Here is a 17,672-nt window from a genome sequence, read left to right on the forward strand (position 1 = left end):
TGATTTAAAGGATCAGTTCACCCGAGAATCAAAAAGGCATGAACAAATGTTTTTTTAATTCATTTAGTGTTTATAACATCACAATCTGCATTATGTGTATATTCTGACTCCACAGGGTCCAACAACTACTGCCAGAAAGCTGCATGTGAGTGTGATCGGAGGGCAGCTCTCTGCTTCGCTCGGACCAAATACAACCCTCTAAACAATTACCTGAATATGATATGTTTAAAATGAGGTAACCAACAAAAACACGAGAGAACATTTCTCTTTAAATTTCAATTTTTGCATGAGTTTTTAAACAAAACCTGATTTAAAATGAGTTTGATTCTATGATTTGTTTTATCCACTTAATCAAAAACAGGAAGTGAGATTGTCAGTTTGGATTCCAACCTCTCTGTGTCCTCATGTCTGCAGAGCTTCTGTAGCAGAGGTTACAGCTGAGCTGATCTCACCATCCAGTCACAGTCTCTTATGATTTTTACTGTTTATCAGTTAAAGGAACAGTTCACATAAAATACAAATCCAGTCATTATCTCCTCCCTCCATGCTGATGGAAAGTCGGTGTATCTGATTCTGGGACAAAAAAATTCTCTAAAACTACATTTAAACTTTGCTGAATTAGCTGTTAGCACTTCTGTTAGCAGTGAACCTGTGGATGTACAGACAACTATCACTGGATCACTGTGATACTGAAGACAACTAAAAACATGATTTTTCTAAGGCAGGTTCTGCACATGTGAGGAGCGTCCTTTCTTTGAGGATTTCTAGCAGATTTATGAAGTCCTCATCTCCTCCTCCTGATGATATAAAGTCAGGTGAAGTGTCGTCGTCCACAGAACATTTCTGGAGCTTCACAGTAAAACAGAGTTGCAGCATTCTGCTGAAGAACTGAAGCAGCTGCAGACTTGAATTAAAATGTAAAACAACCAAAAACATGAAATGACTGGATTTTCATTTGTGGGTGAACTGTTCCTTTAAAGAATAATCAAAATCATGTGTGTGTGTTTATGTGTTTATGCATCATGTGTAACTACAAATCTACAGACAAATCTGAGTCCAATCAGTTCAGCATTAAAAAATAAAAACATTCACGTGTTTCTCGTGTCTTCTGTCAGTTTCTGATTGATACTAACTTATACGACAGGAAGCTTTAAACTGTCATTATTATGGATTATAAATCCACATCACTGTGCAGAAAATTAGAGAAAAAGAAGGTAAAAACATCAGGAGAATATTTAGGTCCAGTTTAACAAAACACTCCAAGTAGCAGCAACAACTTATTATCATTTCAAAATAAGAGTCTGGCTCATGGCTCTGTGGATTATATTGGCTTGTAGAGAAGAGTGGTCACATACTTGTTGTCCATGATATTTGTCTGACAGAGCGACTGATTCATAATTTCCCTTGATTTCACTAGTTTGCATGCTGTATTTGGGTTACTAGTTCAATGCTTCTTCTCCTCTTCTTGTCCATGTCAGAAGACATCCTGTGGTCATGGAAAAGATTAAAAAAAAGACACACAAAACACAGAACCCTCACAAAAGTAACCCTAACCAGTTTGATCAGGATCAGGAACATGCTTTGTTTCTATCAGAGAAATGTTGTGTAATGATTAATTAAATTAACTCTGCTGTCCTTCTTTAACCTTCCACTGAAGTTCACATCCTTGTTAGTATGTAAATATTTTGGCATATGATCATTATAAACCTCATCAGAAAGAGGGCGTCCTAACCAGGACAGGATAATTAGATTAAATATTTATCCTGTAGTGACACAGGTGCCAGATCCTGATCATATTGGCCCTGTTTCCAGCAGGTTCTGAGCCACATGACGCTCTGATGACACTGATCCTCATTAAATACACTGCCCAGCCCCACAACAAAGTCACATACTCTAATCATTTTCTGCCATGGCCTTGTGTTAATGATGGGAGAGTACTTGACAGAGTCGAGGTTGGCAACATTCACTCTTGTACGATATTAAATAGACAGCAGGAAGGTTCAAAAGTATTGTACTATATGTAAATATATATGACATGTACTTTATAGGTGTGTGTGTGCGCAGGCAAAATGATGGCTAGAGTTCGAGGTGACTACAAATAAAATGGCTGATGGAGGAGGCCTATAGCATCAGGGAAGGACGCAGGTCCAAGATGGTATCACATGTGGGTCTGATATGCTCCATGTTGAAGGAGTGTGTGTGTGTGTGTGTGTATGTGTGTGTGTGTGATGCCAGGTTAGAGAAGATGATTAGTTGTGTACAAAGTCTCTGAGTCTGTGTGAAGCATCATTCAACTAATGTCAAATTAGCCGTGTAGCAAAACAAGCTACCAATAACCCGACCTGAGATCACAATAACAATCAAACAGTGAACAAACACAAAGACTGAACATGTGCGTAACACCAACTAGAGGTAAAACATTTTTTAAGAGTCCTGTGCTTAGCTGTGCCATGCTGTGTGCTATCTAAGCCTGGAGAAGAGAGTTCAAAGGAAGGAGTTTTGACTATCTGGTCAGAGGGGGTCTGTCACTCTGAGTAACTAAAGCCGTCTTTATACTGGGCACCTTTTGGCGGCTCGGTCCGCGGTTTAGACAGAGGGCTGCAAATTGGGGGTCTGTTATAGTCGCTGAGTTTCTGCCTTGGAGGGTACACTTATTTCCGCCTCGCCTGCTATCTAAAAACGAGGCGTCAATGTGCCGGCCTCTGCGTGAGGTGGGCGGAGGTGTCGATGACCTGCACTGTTGTGCGACCCACAGCCGGGGAGTTTTAAAACCAGGAAACAGCTGATCACAGCAGTCAGTCCATCACTTCATCCGCGGACATTAAGATGATCAACTGGACAGCCGCTGAGATCCAGGAGATGCTAGCGTCTCCGGCAAGCTAGGAACGGTCGCAACTTTTAAATTAAAAGCCCCCCGCTAAGAACCCAGTTCTAAACTCCAATGGGGTGCAATGTAAAGCTCTTATTTTGAAGACAAATTCTTTGTCATTGTTCACAGCACAACTTCGAGCTTCACTTCAAGAACGACTTCTTCTGTGGGTCCCAACAGTATATTCAGGTACTCAGCTGACCTCATTTCTGGACACATAATGTTGCTGAACCTCCAATTGACCAACTGAATCAACCTCAGATCACAACACTTCCCCCACAGGCTGGTACAGTAGACACTAGGCATGATGGGTGCATCACTTCATCTGCCTCTCTTCTTACCCTGATGCTCCCATCAATCTGGAACAGGGTCAATCTGGACTCATCAGAACACGTGACCTTTCATGGGTCCAATATTTATGCTCATAGCAAAGGACCTGAACATCACTAGTGAACATTTAAAAGATGTCAAAGAACTTTTATTCTGGCTCTTCACCGGACGTCTTTTCAAGTCATCACAGACGTTGGTCTGGCATCTCTTCAGTATGTTTCTTATCAGTGAGTTTGTTTAATGAACTGCTTGTCACATTTGGAACTGAACCAACACAGACAGTTTATCTGGTATGTCATCATTAAAGTTCACACCCACTCGTCTCCATCTTTTCTCTTTTTTTCTCACCTGCTGCTCTATAAGAACGGCTGCACCAACACTCTGACCATCTTTACCATCTCTGTCTGCAGCCATGAACCTGTCAGGTCCTCTGCTGTTGCTGCTTCTCTCTGGTAAGAAAAGAACTGACAATAAGAAATGATCTTTATGTCTCTTTCAGGTCTTTCTTAATCCACCACTTCTGTCAATGTTGTACCACTGTTTCACGGGTATTTCTGTTCTGCTGATTTGATCCATATTTGTATTTATGTGCCTCAGCAGCCTGTAAGCTCAGTGATCAGCAGGAATCAAGTGCATTCTGGCAGTTTGGGAACATGATCTGGTGTGTTCAGCCTGGTGTTATCCCTTTCAAGTACAACAACTACGGCTGCTACTGCGGCCTCGGTGGGGCAGGGACTCCTGTGGATGAAGTGGACCAGTAGGTTGTTTTTCAGTCAGCATTTTAAAAACTAAATAAATGGGGGATTTTCTCAAACATGTGTAAGGAGTGGGGAAAGCAATCAGAAGTAGTGGAGATAATTATTGAGTGTAAAGGGTTATTTTTAACAGGGGGGGAGATACAGGTTATGGTGAATTTTATCGGGGGAGAGCACACTGACAGCGACCAGGTGAAGGAGAGGACAAAGACAATTTATGCCGGTGCACCACTTATTAAAAGATATTTTTCGTAAAGAGACCACAGAACATTAAAACCTTAAAAGGTTTTAAAACAGAGTTCTTAAAATGGAAGCTGCATTTGTTAAAAATAGTCCATTCATAATTAAGCGAGTCTATTGTGCCAGCCAGACTGGATACAGGGGCGGCTCGGAGGTGGCGGCGGAGCTCTGCCATCTCTCCTCAGGGGCTTCAGGTACCTCAGCTGCTCCTCCCAGTCAGTGTTCCAGAGGTCTCCTGGAAAATACAAACACACAGCCAATCGGGGGTCCACACACCTCGCGGACTACAGCTTCACCGGCACCAACACACACCAGAGTGCTACTATGGCCCAAAGGGAAACTCACCCGCCAGGCAGAGCGCTATGCTCTGCCGCTGCGAGTACGTCGAGTAGTAACGCTCTGGGTTTCTCTCGTGTGCGGCCGGTGCTCACGCTGTCTTGTCGTCTCCAGCCTCTCGGAGCCCTCAGACCAGATCTGGTCCCCTCATGGAGACCCGGCGCCTCGCTGGTGTGCTCACTCGCCCCTTGACATCAGTGCCTCGCTAATAATCTAATCCACTAGGCTTCTCCCATCAACCAGGCCTCTTATTTCCGCCGACCAGACCTGCCAAGAAATTGGCCTCCTCGTGCCGCCCTCCGTTCTCTAGCGTGTCTCTTGGCTCCGTATCTGTGTCTCTGTCTGTGTCTCTGGTCCCTGTTTAGTCAGTTGGTGGCTGTTAAATATGTGAACAAAATGGAACCTCACAGGTGCAGCTGATCAACAATCAAAACAGTGCGTTCACAGGCAGTACCAAAAACAAAACCCAAACACATGCAGTAAAAGTCAACACGATAAATACAATTATTAAAACACAACACATGTAAAATCATGCAATCATAAAACTCAATATATAAAAACCTAATAAAACATAATAAAAAGCACAACTAAGATAAAACAGTCTTACTGCCTGTGACACATGCACTCTTTCTTTCTGTGTTCAGGTGCTGCAAAGTTCATGATGACTGCTACACAGCAAAAATGAAGAATCATCAATGCAGGGGTTTCTCTCGCCTGTTATTTTTTGTTTATTATCAGTACAGCTGTGCAGGAGGCCAGCCGACCTGCTCAGGTAAGACTGAACCAGGATGCTTTAACTCCACAATTTAAACATTAAATTTGAGGTGTTTTTGAAAACTTTTGTGGTGAAAATCTGCAACGCTGTGGTGAGAATCTGACAAAAGCCTTGATTTTAAAGGATCAGTTCACCCCAGAATCAAAAATGCAGGAACGAATTGTTGGGACCCAGAGATGAAGTAATTCATTGTGGATTTCAAAATGGACTCTGAACTGACCTGAGGGGGCCGTCCAGATGAGAACGCTCTTTTGCAAAAATGCACATGTATTGCATCGTTTTGGCGGATCGTCCACACGGATCCTGAAGACGCAGCGCCTGAAAACACACTTTTTTGAAAATGGGTCTTAGGGTGGAAAAATCAGAAAACGCAGCCCTCCCTCGACCTCTGAACCCCGTGACGTCTCATAACAACAACAACAACAATGGCGGACTACATGCTTGTGTTCGTGTTTCTTGCAACTTACTCGCCTGGTAGTTGAGTGTGAGTCGCAGCAGCAGTTCGACCTCATTAACGGTCCACACAAACGATTCTGGTTTCCTTGCAGTAGCCATTTTCATCTTCTTCTTGTTGTGTTTGATTTCTCGGTCTACTGTCTGTTTGTTTACAGCGCTCAATCTTTATGCGTGTGCTCTGTCTCTTCTTCTTCGTTTTTGGTGAATGTCAAGCGCCACTTATAGGCCTGGAATATAAACTACAGCGTTTTCGGTCATTTTCAGTGGATCCGTATGGACGCAAATATTCTTGAAAGATGCCGAGGAAGATGGAGAAAAAAAAGATTGTTTTTGTCCGTGTGGACGGCCCCTCAGTGTCCAAGAATTCATAATAATTCAATGCATAATTCAGGTTTGAGCTACTTTTGATCAGGGTGACGGACCCCCCGCTGATCAGGTAGTCAAAATCCCAGCGCCTTCATTGTTCTCTCTATCTCTCACTCGATGCCCTCGACTCCCCCTCAACTTCTGATCTTCAAGGGCCCCTCTCCACCTCCCCCTACGGTGCTGCCTGCCTTCAAGATCTGTTCTTCTGGGCCCAACAAGCTGTGGAGAGCTGCAAGCTGCATTGGCAGCAGGCCCAAAGAACTTCTCCTCACTGCAGCGACACGAGGTCCTGCCAATCTGAGGATCTGAGGAACACCAAGCAGGTTAGCACTGAGCTGCTATCCCTGCAAAGGAAACCAGTTTCCTCCTCTGCCGACTTTCATCAAACCTTGCATAGAAAGAACAGCATTCAACATCGGAATCCCAACCTTCTCCTGCAGCCACCAGCACATTTTCTTCAAAGACTGGTAACGCTGAACTGGGCTTAGACAGAATAGCATAGCACAGGACTTTAAACCCTGGTTGATGTGATGTGTTCAATTATGTGTTTTGCACCAAGCCGCCAATTTGCCCGTCCTTTTGGGTCCGCGGTTTTAGACAGAGGGCGGCAAATTGGGGGTCTGTTTTGGTCCACCGATTTTCCTCCTCGGAGGGTACACTTATTTCCGCCTCGCCTGCTATCTAAAAACGAGGCGGAAATGTGCCGGCGTCTGCGTGAGGTGGGCGGAGGTGTCAATGATCTGCACTGTTGTTAAGATGAACAACTGGACAGCTGCTGAGATCCAGGAGATGCTAGCGTCTCCTCGGTCTCTGTAGCTGTTTGGTTGTGTTAGCTTGTTGTTGTAGCGGCAAGCTAAGGACGGTCGCTACTTTCAAATTAAAAGCCCCCCGCTAAGAACCCAGTTCTAAATTCCAATGGGGTGCAATGTAAAGCTCTTATTCAATCCATCCATCCATTGTCAACCGCTTATCCAAAATCGGGTCGCGGGGGCAACAGCTTCAGTAGCGAGCCCCAGACATCCCTTTCCCCGGCCACATCGGCTAACTCTGACTGGGGAATCCCCAGGCGCTCCCAGGCCAGAGAAGAGATATAATCCCTCCACCTGGTCCTGGGTCTACGCCTAGGTCTCCTCCCAGTTGGACGTGACAGGAACACCTCCCTAGGAAGGCGCCCTGGTGGCATCCTCATCAGATGCCCGAACCACCTCAACTGGCTCCTTTCCACGCAGAGGAGCAGCGGCTCTACTCCGAGTCCCTCCCGGATGGCTGAGCTTCTTACCCTATCTCTAAGGGAGACCCCAGCCACCCTGCGAAGAAAACCCATTTCGGCCGCTTGTACCCGCGATCTCATTCTTTCGGTCATGACCCATCGCTCATGACCATAGGTGAGGGTAGGGACGAAGATTGACCGGTAGATCGAGAGCTTTGCCTTTCGGCTCAGCTCCCTTTTCGTCACAACCGTGCGGTGAAGCGCATGCAACACCGCACCCGCTGCTCCGACCTCTCCTGTCAATCTCACGCCCCATCATCCCCTCACTCGTGAACAAAACCCCGAGGTACTTGAACTCCTTCACTAGGGGCAAGGACACATTCCCCACCTGGAGTAGGCAATCCACCGGTTTCCTACTGAGAACCATGGCCTCAGATTTAGAGGTGATGATCCTCATCCCTGCCGCTTCACACTCAGCTGCGAACTGATCCAGTGAGCGTTGTAGATCTACAGCCGATGATGCCATCAAGACCACATCATCTGCAAAAAGCAGTGATGCGATCTTAAGGTCACCGACCTGTAGCCCCTCCATACCACGACTGCGCCTCGAAATCCTGTCCATGTAAATCACAAACAGGATTGGGGACAAGGCACAGCCCTGGTGGAGGCCAACACCCACTTGGAACAAGTCCGACTTACTTCCGAGTATACGCACACAGCTCTCGCTTTGAGAATATAGGGATTGGATGGCCCTGAGAAGGGACCCCCTCACCCCATACTCCCGCAGCACCTCCCACAGAACATCCCGGGGGACCCGGTCGTACGCCTTCTCCAGATCCACAAAACACTTGTGGACTGGGAGATTGTACTCCCAGGCCCCCTCCAAGACCCCTGCCAGAGTAAAGAGCTGGTCCGTTGTTCCAAGCTCTATGACAAATTCTATGTCACTGTTCACAGCCCAACTTCGAGCTTCACGTCACGTCACATGTTTACGCCTACCTCAGAGGCGGCTTTTGGAAAAGGAGGAATATTACGCCTCGGTTTTAGAAAGACAGGCCGGCACATTGCCGCCCTTACCTTGGAGCAAATGTGCCGCCTTTTCTATCTAAAAAGGGCTATTGTGACCTCAGGTGAAGTTATTGGTAGACTCAGAGTCTCTGTATGCAACTAACCATCTTCTATAACTGACACATCACGTCACATACACACACACACACACACACACACACATGTATACAGTACATGTTAGTTAGATCGTGTGTTTTCATCTTTGTGCTGAATAAAAGACTTTTGAACCTTCTTGCTGTCTACTTAATATTGCACAAGAGTGAATGTTTCCGACCTCTACACTGTTAAGAACTCCAAAATCCCTCAACCATTACAGCTGTTATGACAAATTTGGTTGTATTTATTAAGTAAATTATTAATCAGAGTGAAAAACAGTTTAGTACCTTTTTATGAGACTGATTTGGTAAATTTGCTGTTTTCTTTTCTTCAAGGGTGGTGACCCGAGGTGATCTAATGTAAATTGGAAAATATTATTTATTATGATTAATAATTATCCCTGATAATCATTCATAATTATTGATTATTGATTTGATTTAAAATAATGTTGCATAAACACTACTTAATTGTGCTTTGTGTAATGCAAGGCCCAACAAAATGTTTTTCATTTGCTTATTGTTTGTAACATCACAATCTGTATTTTGTGTATTTTCTAACTTTGTCTTCACAGCAACCAACGACTACTGCCAGGCTGCTGCATGTGAGTGCGATCGGGCAGCAGCTCTCTGCTTCACTCAGGCCAAATACAACCCTGAACACAAGAACCTGGATGAGAGATTCTGTAAAAAATGAGTTAACCAACAAAACACACAAGAGAGAACGTTGGATTTCTCTTTAAAGTTTAATTTTTTCATGATTTTCAAACAAAACCTGATTTAAAAGAAGTTTGATTCTATGATTTATTTTTTCACTTAATCAAAAACAGGAAGTGAGATTCTCAGTTTGGATTTCAACCTCTCTGTGTCCTCATGTCTGCAGAGCTTCTGTAGCAGAGGTTACAGCTGATCTGACCTCACCATCCAGTCACAGTCTCTTATGATTTTTACAGTTTTATCAGTTAAAGGAACAGTTCACTTGGAAATACAAATCCAGTCATTATCTCCTCCCTCCATGCTGATGGAAAGTTGGGTGTATCTGGGGACTAAAACTTAAAACACATCATAAAATTCTCTAAAAGTTTGCTGAATTAGCTGTTGGCACTTCCTGTTAGCAGTGAACCTGTGGATGTACAGACAACTATCACTGGATCACTGTGATACTGAAGACAACTTAAAAACATGATTTTTATAAGGCAGGTTCTGCACATGTGAGGAGCGTCCTTTCTTTAACGATTTCTTAGCAGATTTATGAAGTCCTCCGCTCCTCCTCCTGATGATATAAAGTCAGGTGAAGTGTCGTCGTCCACAGAACATTTCTGCAGTTTCACAGTAAAACAGAGTTGCAGCATTCTGCTAAACAACTGAAGCAGCTGCAGACTTGAATTAAAATGTATAAAACAACCAAAACAACATGAAATGACTGGATTTCATTTGTGGGTGAACTGTTCCTTTAAAAAATAATCAAAATCATGTGTTGTGTGTTTGTGCATCATGTGTAACTACAAACTACAGACAAATCTGGATCCAATCAGTTCAGCATTAAAAAAATAAAAACATTCACGTGTGTTTCTCGTGTCTTCTGTCAGTTTCTGATTGATACTAACTTATAAGACAGGAAGCTTTAAACTGTCATTATTATGGATTATAAATTCAACAACATTGTGCAGAAATCTGAACTAAAATAGGTGCAAGATTTCCACAATTTGAGATTACAGGAAGGTAAAAACATCAGGAGAATATTTAGGTCCAGTTTTAACAAAACACTCCAAGTAGCAGCAACAACTTATTATTTTTTCAAAATAAGAGTCTGGATCATGGCTCTGTGGATTATATTGGCTTGTAGAGAAGAGTGGTCACATACTTGTTGTCCATGATATTTTGTCAGAGCGACTGATTCATAATTTCCCCTTGATTTCACAAATGTGCATGCTGTTTCAGAAGGGTCAAATTATTGGTGTGCATCAAGCAAAGAAAATGACTGAAACTACTAAAGTTAGAACTGTCCAACACATTAATAAAACCTGGATGGATTGTTGTGAACCATCGTCTTCCAGGAAGAAATGTCATGAGGTTTTATGGAGGTAGTGATGAGCGAGTGGCTGCAGGTGTGCCTCGTCAGTCCCGTCAGCCAAGTCCTGCAGAGGCGGAAGAACAAGAAGGCAGGGAAAACAGAGACAGAACAGAGACAGGGCAAAGACACACAAAACACAGAACCCTCACAAAAGTGTTCAGTAAAGCTGATCAGGACTATTAAAATTAGTTCTGGTTAAGTCTGGGATCTCAAAGATTGTCACCAGCACCAGTTTGATCAGGATCAGTCACCTCCTTTGTTTCTACCAGAGAAATGTTGTGTAATAATTAATCTTATCTCTGCTGTCCTTCTTTAACTTTCCACTGAAGTTCACATCCTTGTTAGTATGTAAATATTTTGGCATATGATCATTATACACCTCACAAGTAAGAGGGCGTCCTAGTCAGGAGAGGATAATTAGATTAAATATTTATCCTGTAGTGACACAGGTGCCAGATCCTGATCATATTGGCCCTGTTTGCAGCAGGTTCTGAGCCACATGACGCTCTGATGACACTGATCCTCATTAAATACACTGCCCAGCCCCACAACAAAGTCACATACTCTAATCATTTTCTGCCATGGCCTTGTGTTAATGATGGGAGAGTACTTGTTGAGTCGAGGTTGGCAACATTCACTCTTGTACGATATTAAATAGACAGCATGAAGGTTCAAAAGTATTGTACTATATGTAAATATATATGACATGTACTTTATATAGGTGTGTGTGTGCGCAGGCGAAATGATGGCTAGAGTTCGAGGTGACTACAAATAAAATGGCTGATGGAGGAGGCCTATAGCATCAGGGAAGGACGCAGGTCCAAGATGGTATCACATGTGGGTCTGATATGCTCCATGTTGAAGGAGTGTGTGTGTGTGTGTGTGTGTGTGTGTGTGTGTGTGATGCCAGGTTAGAGAAGATGATTAGTTGCATGCAAAGTCTCTGAGTCTGTGTGAAGCATCATTCAACTAATGTCAAATTAGCCGTATAGCAAATCAAGCTACAAATAACCCGACCTGAGATCACAATAACACCCAAACAGTGAACAAACACAAAGATTGAACATGTGCGTCACACCAACCAGAGGTAAAAAAAAACTGTCCTGTGCTTAGCTGTGCCATGCTGTGTGCTATCTAAGCCTGGAGAAGAGAGGTCAAAGGAAGCAGCTGGAGTTTTGACTATCTGGTAAGAGGGGGTCTGTCACTCTGAGTAACAGAAGTCGTTTTTATACTGGGCACCAAGCCGCCAATTTGCCCGTCCTTTTGGAGACTCGGTCCGCGGTTAGACAGAGGCCGGCAAATTGGGGGTCTGTTTTGGTCGCTGATTTTCGGCCTCTGAGGGTACACTTATTTCCGCCTTGCCTGCTATCTAAAAACGAGGCGTCAATGTGCCGGCCTCTGCGTGAGGTGGGCGGAGGTGTCGATGACCTGCACTGTTGTGCGACCCACAGCCAGTGGTGGACAGTAACGGAGTAAATTTACTTGAGTACTGTACTTAGGTACATATCCAGAGGATTTGTACTTTACTTGAGTATTAGATTTCTTTGATACTTATTACTCTTACTTGAATACATTTCCAAGACAAATATTTTTACTTTTACTTGAGTTAATATCTAGGAAGGCTGAAAAGTACTTGTTACTTTCAGGTCTACACTTTTTTTTTTTTTTTTCCTAAAATACTATTGGACACAAGCTGTGTTTGTCAAAGAAGGAAACCTATCACAGTGCACGCTCTCCACTGGGATCTACGTAAAAGCTGAAATACGTCATCCCTCCCCATAAGGATACCACCAAAGTAGCCGCGCTCTCGACTGCGTTTGTCAACACAAAACCGCGACAATGGCTGCATCAGATGTAGTTTTTTGTAAAGCAGTGATTCTCAACCAGTGGTCTGGGGACAACATTGGTCTTTGAGCGGGTTCCAGTTCCCAACTTAGCTAAATGATAGAGAGTTAGTTGGACGGTGCAGGTTCATCTGGTTACAGTTTTAATGATTGTTAATAAACATCTGCAACACCTGCTGTCCTCCTGTGATCCCATTCATTTGATTTGTTTTTATAGGTGTTTCTGCAGGCTTTATATAACATTGTGGTTCTTAAAGCAAGCACATCAGTGCAGGTGGTTTCAAAGAGTTCATTCTCAGAAACAAGAGTTAAAAGGTCCTTAAATTCATTTAGAAATTATAGTAATTAATTGATGTGAAAAATAAGAAATTTACTCTTACTCTTACTTTTACTTAAAGTAAATTTAAAAGGATGTACTTTTGGATACTTAAGTACCTTTAAAAGAAAGTACTTTTATACTCTTACTCGAGTAACATGTCGACTGAGCTACTTTTACTTGTAACAGAGTAAATTTTGACCAGTAGGATTTGTAGTCTTACTCAAGTACTGGGGTCGAGTACTCTGTCCATCTCTGCCCACAGCCGGGGAGTTTTAAAACCAGGAAACAGCTGATCACAGCAGTCAGTCCATCATTTCATCCGCGGACATTAAGATGAGCAACTGGACAGCCGCTGAGATCCAGGAGATGCTAGCGTCTCCTCTGTCCCTTTAATTGTCTTCATTGTTCGCTTGTTGTTGTAGTGGCAAGCTAGGAACGGTCGCTACTTTCAAATTAAAAGCCCCCCGCTAAGAACCCAGTTCTAAAGTCCAATGGGATGCAATGTAAAGCTCTTATTTTGAAGACAAATTCTTTGTCATTGTTCACAGCCCAACTTCAAGCTTCACGTCACGTCACATGTTTACACCTACCTCAGAGAAGGCTTTTGGAAAAGAAGGAATATTACACCTCCGTTTTAGAAAGACAGGGCGGCACACTGTCGTCGTTACCTTGGAGCAAATGTGCCGCCTTTTCTATCTAAAAAGGGCTAGTAGCTCCAGGCTGGGTCTCTACACCAGTCTTTACACCTCGGTGTGAAGACTGGAATTCTGGGGAAATGAGTTCAGTTCAGATTCTATTTTGAAATCCACAATGAACGACTTCTTCTGTGGGTCCCAACAGTATATTCAGGTACTCAGCTGACCTCATTTCTGGGCACATAATGTTGCTGACTAACTGAATCAACCTCAGATCACAACACTTCCCCCACAGGCTGGTACAGTAGGCACTAGGCATGATGGGTGCATCACTTCATCTGCCTCTCTTCTTACCCTGATGCTCCCATCAATCTGGAACAGGGTCAATCTGGACTCATCAGAACACTTGACCTTTCATGAGTCCAATATTTATGCTCAATAGCAAAGGACCTGAACATCACTAGTGAACATTTAAAAGATGTCAAAGAACTTTTATTCTGGCTCTTCACCGGACGTCTTTTCAAGTCATCACAGACGTTGGTTTGGCGTCTCTTCAGTATGTTTCTTATCAGTGAGGTTGTTTAATGAACTGCTTGTCACATTTGGAACTGAACCAACACAGACAGTTTATCGGGTATGTCATCATTAAAGTTCACACCCACTTGTCTCCATCTTTTCTCTTTTTTTCTCACCTGCTGCTCTATAAGAACGGCTGCACCAACACCCTCACCATCCAGACCATCTTCACCAACTCTGTCTGCAGCCATGAACCTGTCAGGTCCTCTGCTGTTGCTGCTTCTCACTGGTAAGAAAAGAACTGACAATATGGATCCATGAAATGATCTTTATGTCTCTTTCAGGTCTTTTTTAATCCACCACCTCTCTGTCAATGTTGTACCACTGTTTCATGGATGTTTCTGTTCTGCTGATTTGATCCATATTTGTGTTTATGTACCTCAGCAGCCTGTGTGGTCAGCGGTCAGAGGGGGTCACGTGCGTTCTGGCAGTTTGGTAACATGATCCGGTGTGTTCAGCCTGGTGTTAACCCTTTCAAGTACAACAACTATGGCTCCTACTGCGGCCTCAGAAGGCGAGGAACTCCTGTGGATGAAGTGGACCTGTAGGTTGTTTTTCAGTCAACATTATAAAAACAAAATAAATGTGGGATTTTCTCAAGCATGCACTCTTTCCTTCTGTGTTCAGGTGCTGCAAAGTTCATGATGAATGCTACGCAGCACAAATGAGGAATCCTCGATGCAGGGGTTTCTTTAGCCAGCCATATCGTTATCAGTACAGCTGTTCAGGAGGCCAGCCGACCTGCTCAGGTAAGACTGAACCAGGATGCTTTAACTCAACAATTTAAACATTCAATTTGAGGTGTTTTTGAAAACTTTTGTGGTGAAAATCTACAACGCTGTGGTGAGAATCTGACAAAAGCCTTGATTTTAAAGGATCAGTTCACCCAAGAATCAAAAATGCAGGAAAAAATTGTGGGGACCCACAGATTCATTCATTGTGGATTTCAAAATGGACTCTGAACTGACCTGAGGGGCCGTCCAGACGAGAACGCTCTTTTGCGAAAATGCACATGTATTGCATCGTTTTGGCCGACTGTCCACACGGATCCTGAAAACACAGCGCCTGAAAACACACTTTTTAGAAAATGGGTCTTAGGGTGGAAAAATCAGAAAACGCAGCCCTCCCTCGACCTCTGAACCCCGCGACGTCTCATAACAACAACAACAACAATGGCGGACTACATGCTTGTGTTCGTGTTTCTTGCAACTTACTCGCCTGGTAGTTGAGTGTGAGTCACAGCAGCAGTTCGACCTCATTAACGGTCCACACAAACGATTCTGGTTTCCTTACAGTAGCCATTTTCATCTTCTTCTTGGTGTGTTTGGTTTCTCTGTCTACTGTCTGTTTGTTTACAGCGCGCAAGCTTTATGCGCATGCTCCGTCTCTTCTTCTTCGTTTTTGGTGAATGTCAAGCGCCACCTATAGGCCTGGAATATGAACTACAGCATTTTCGGTCATTTTCAGTGGATCCGTGTGGACGCAAATATTCTTGAAACGATGCCGAGGAAGATGGAGGAAAAAAAGATCGTCTTTGTCCGTGTGGACGGCCCCTCAGTGTCCAAGAATTCCCCATTCCTCACACCTAGGTGCATAATTCAGGTTTGAGTTACTATTGGTCAGGGTGACGGACCCCCCCGCTGATCAGGTAGTCAAAACCCCAGCACCTTCATTGTTCTCTCTCTCTCACTCGACGCCCTCTACCTCCACCTCCCCCTACGGGGCTGCCTGCCTTCAAGATCTGTTCTTCTGGGCCCAACAAGCTGTGGAGAGCTGCAAGCTGCATTTGCAGCAGGCCCAAAGAACTTCTCCTCACTGCAATGACATGAGGTCCTGCCAATCTGAGGATCTGAGGAACACCAAGCAGGTTAGCACCTAGCTGCTATCCCTGCAAAGGAAAGGAGCGACCAGTTTCCTCCTCTGCCGACTTTCATCAAACCTTGCACAGAAAGAACAGCATTCAACATCGGAATCCCAACCTTCTCCTGCAACCACCAGCACCTTCTCTTCAAAGAATGGTAACGTTGAACTGGGCTTAGATAGCAAACCATAGCACAGGACTTCAAACCCTGGTTGATGTAATGTGTTCAATGTATGTGTTTGTTCACTGTTTTGGTGTTATTGTGGCCTCAGGTCGAATTATGCTTCACACAGACTCAGAGTCTCTGCATGCAACTAACCATCTTCTATATCCGGCATCACGTCACACACACACACACACACGTATACAGTACATGTTTGTTAGATTGTGTGTTTCATCTTTGTGCTGAATAAAAGACTTTTGAACCTTCTTGCTGTCTACTTAATATCGTACAAGAGTGAATGTTTCCGACCTCTACACTGTTAAGAACTCCAAAATCCTTCAACCATTACAGCTGTTATGACAAATTTGGTTCTAGTTATTAAGTAAATTATTAATCAGAGTGATAAACAGTTTAGTACCTTTTTGTGAGACCAATTTGGTAAATTTGCTGTTTTCCCTTCTTCAAGGGTGGTGACCCGAAGTCATCTAATGTAAATTGGATCATATTATTTATTATGATTAATAATTATCCCTGATAATCATTCATTATTATTGATATCCAAATTTAACCTAAATTAAAATTTAAAATAAATCTCCCCTTTAATGTTGCATAAACACTACTTAATTGTGCTTCGTGTAATGCAAGGCCCAACAAGACCGCGCCTACCGCTTGCTCATGTAATTGCTCAAAAATGTTTTTAATTTGTTTATTGTTTGTAACATCACAGTCTGTATTATGTGTATTTTCTAACTTTGTCTTCACAGCAACCAACGACTGCTTCAAGGCTGCTGCATGTGAGTGCGATCGGAAGGCAGCTCTCTGCCTCGCTTGGACCAGACACAACCCTGAACACAAGAACCTGGATGCGATTCCGTAGAAACTGAGTTAACCAACAAAACACACAAGAGAGAACATTGGATTTCTCTTTAAAGTTTAATTTCTTCATGATTTTTAAAACCTGATTTGAAAGAAGTTTGATTATGATTTATATTTTCACTTAATCAAAAACAGGAAGTGAGATTGTCAGTTTGGATTTCAACCTCTCTGTGTCCTCATGTTTGCAGAGCTTCTGTAGCAGAGGTTACAGCTGAGCTGACCTCACCATCCAGTCACAGTCTCTTATGATTTTTACTGTTTTATCAGTTAAAGGAACAGTTCACATAAAAATACAAATCCAGTTATTATCTCCTCCCTCCATGCTGATGGAAAGTCGGGTGTATCTGGGGACTAAAACTTAAAAAGCATCATTAAACGCTCTAAAACTACATTTAAACTTTGCTGAATTAGCTGTTAGCACTTCCTGTTAGCAGTGAACCTGTGGATGTACAGACAACTATCACTGGATCACTGTGATACTGAAGACAACTTAAAAACATGATTATTCTTAGGCAGGTTCTGCACATGTGAGGAGCGTCTTTTTTTAAGCAGATTTATGAAGTCATCATCTCCCTCCATGTTGATATAAAGTCAGGTGAAGTGTTGTTTTCCACAGAACAGTTCTGGAGCTTCCAGATGCTTCAGTTGCTAAACAACTGATTTTCTTTTGTGGGTGAACTGTTCCTTTAAAGAATAATCTAAATCACGTGTTGTATGTTTGTGCATCATGTGTAACTACAAATCTACAGACAAATCTGGGTCCAATCAGTTCAGCATTAAAAAAATAAAACATTCACGTGTGTTTCTCGTGTCTTCTGTCAGTTTCT

The 17,672-nt window shown here is 43.2% G+C and overlaps 2 protein-coding genes across 3 annotated transcripts; both read left to right on the forward strand.

Annotated features, from left to right (window-relative positions):
• The first annotated feature begins 3,611 nt into the window (after window positions 1-3,611).
• Window positions 3,612-9,222, forward strand: LOC115582202 (phospholipase A2-like). Its single transcript, XM_030418018.1, has 4 exons — window positions 3,612-3,651; window positions 3,797-3,956; window positions 5,175-5,302; window positions 9,073-9,222. Exons 1-4 carry the CDS (start codon window positions 3,612-3,614, stop codon window positions 9,192-9,194), a joined length of 450 nt encoding a protein of 149 aa, XP_030273878.1. The 3' UTR covers window positions 9,195-9,222.
• A 4,874-nt stretch (window positions 9,223-14,096) lies between these two features.
• On the forward strand, window positions 14,097-17,635 carry LOC115582243 (phospholipase A2-like). Of its 2 annotated transcripts, none has more exons than XM_030418068.1 (4): window positions 14,097-14,174; window positions 14,330-14,489; window positions 14,573-14,694; window positions 16,734-17,635. In XM_030418068.1, exons 1-4 carry the CDS (start codon window positions 14,135-14,137, stop codon window positions 16,844-16,846), a joined length of 435 nt encoding a protein of 144 aa, XP_030273928.1. In that variant the 5' UTR covers window positions 14,097-14,134; the 3' UTR covers window positions 16,847-17,635. The 2 variants fall into 2 exon arrangements, with proteins under 2 accessions (XP_030273928.1, XP_030273929.1); XM_030418069.1 differs by having other exon boundaries at window positions 14,333-14,489.
• The last annotated feature ends 37 nt before the right edge of the window (window positions 17,636-17,672 follow it).

This window comes from Sparus aurata, chromosome 5, assembly GCF_900880675.1.
Source record: "Sparus aurata chromosome 5, fSpaAur1.1, whole genome shotgun sequence".
NCBI lineage: Eukaryota > Metazoa > Chordata > Actinopteri > Spariformes > Sparidae > Sparus > Sparus aurata.

Coding starts and splice junctions, on each gene's coding strand:
- LOC115582243 (XM_030418068.1), top strand. CDS start 14,135: ATGAACCTGTCAGGTCCTCTGCTGTTGCTGCTTCTCACTG. Junction 14,490..14,572: donor CCTGTGGATGAAGTGGACCT/GTAGGTTGTTTT, acceptor TTCTGTGTTCAG/GTGCTGCAAAGTTCATGATG. Junction 14,695..16,733: donor AGGCCAGCCGACCTGCTCAG/GTAAGACTGAAC, acceptor TTGTCTTCACAG/CAACCAACGACTGCTTCAAG.
- LOC115582202 (XM_030418018.1), top strand. CDS start 3,612: ATGAACCTGTCAGGTCCTCTGCTGTTGCTGCTTCTCTCTG. Junction 3,652..3,796: donor GCTGTTGCTGCTTCTCTCTG/GTAAGAAAAGAA, acceptor TATGTGCCTCAG/CAGCCTGTAAGCTCAGTGAT. Junction 5,303..9,072: donor AGGCCAGCCGACCTGCTCAG/GTAAGACTGAAC, acceptor TTGTCTTCACAG/CAACCAACGACTACTGCCAG.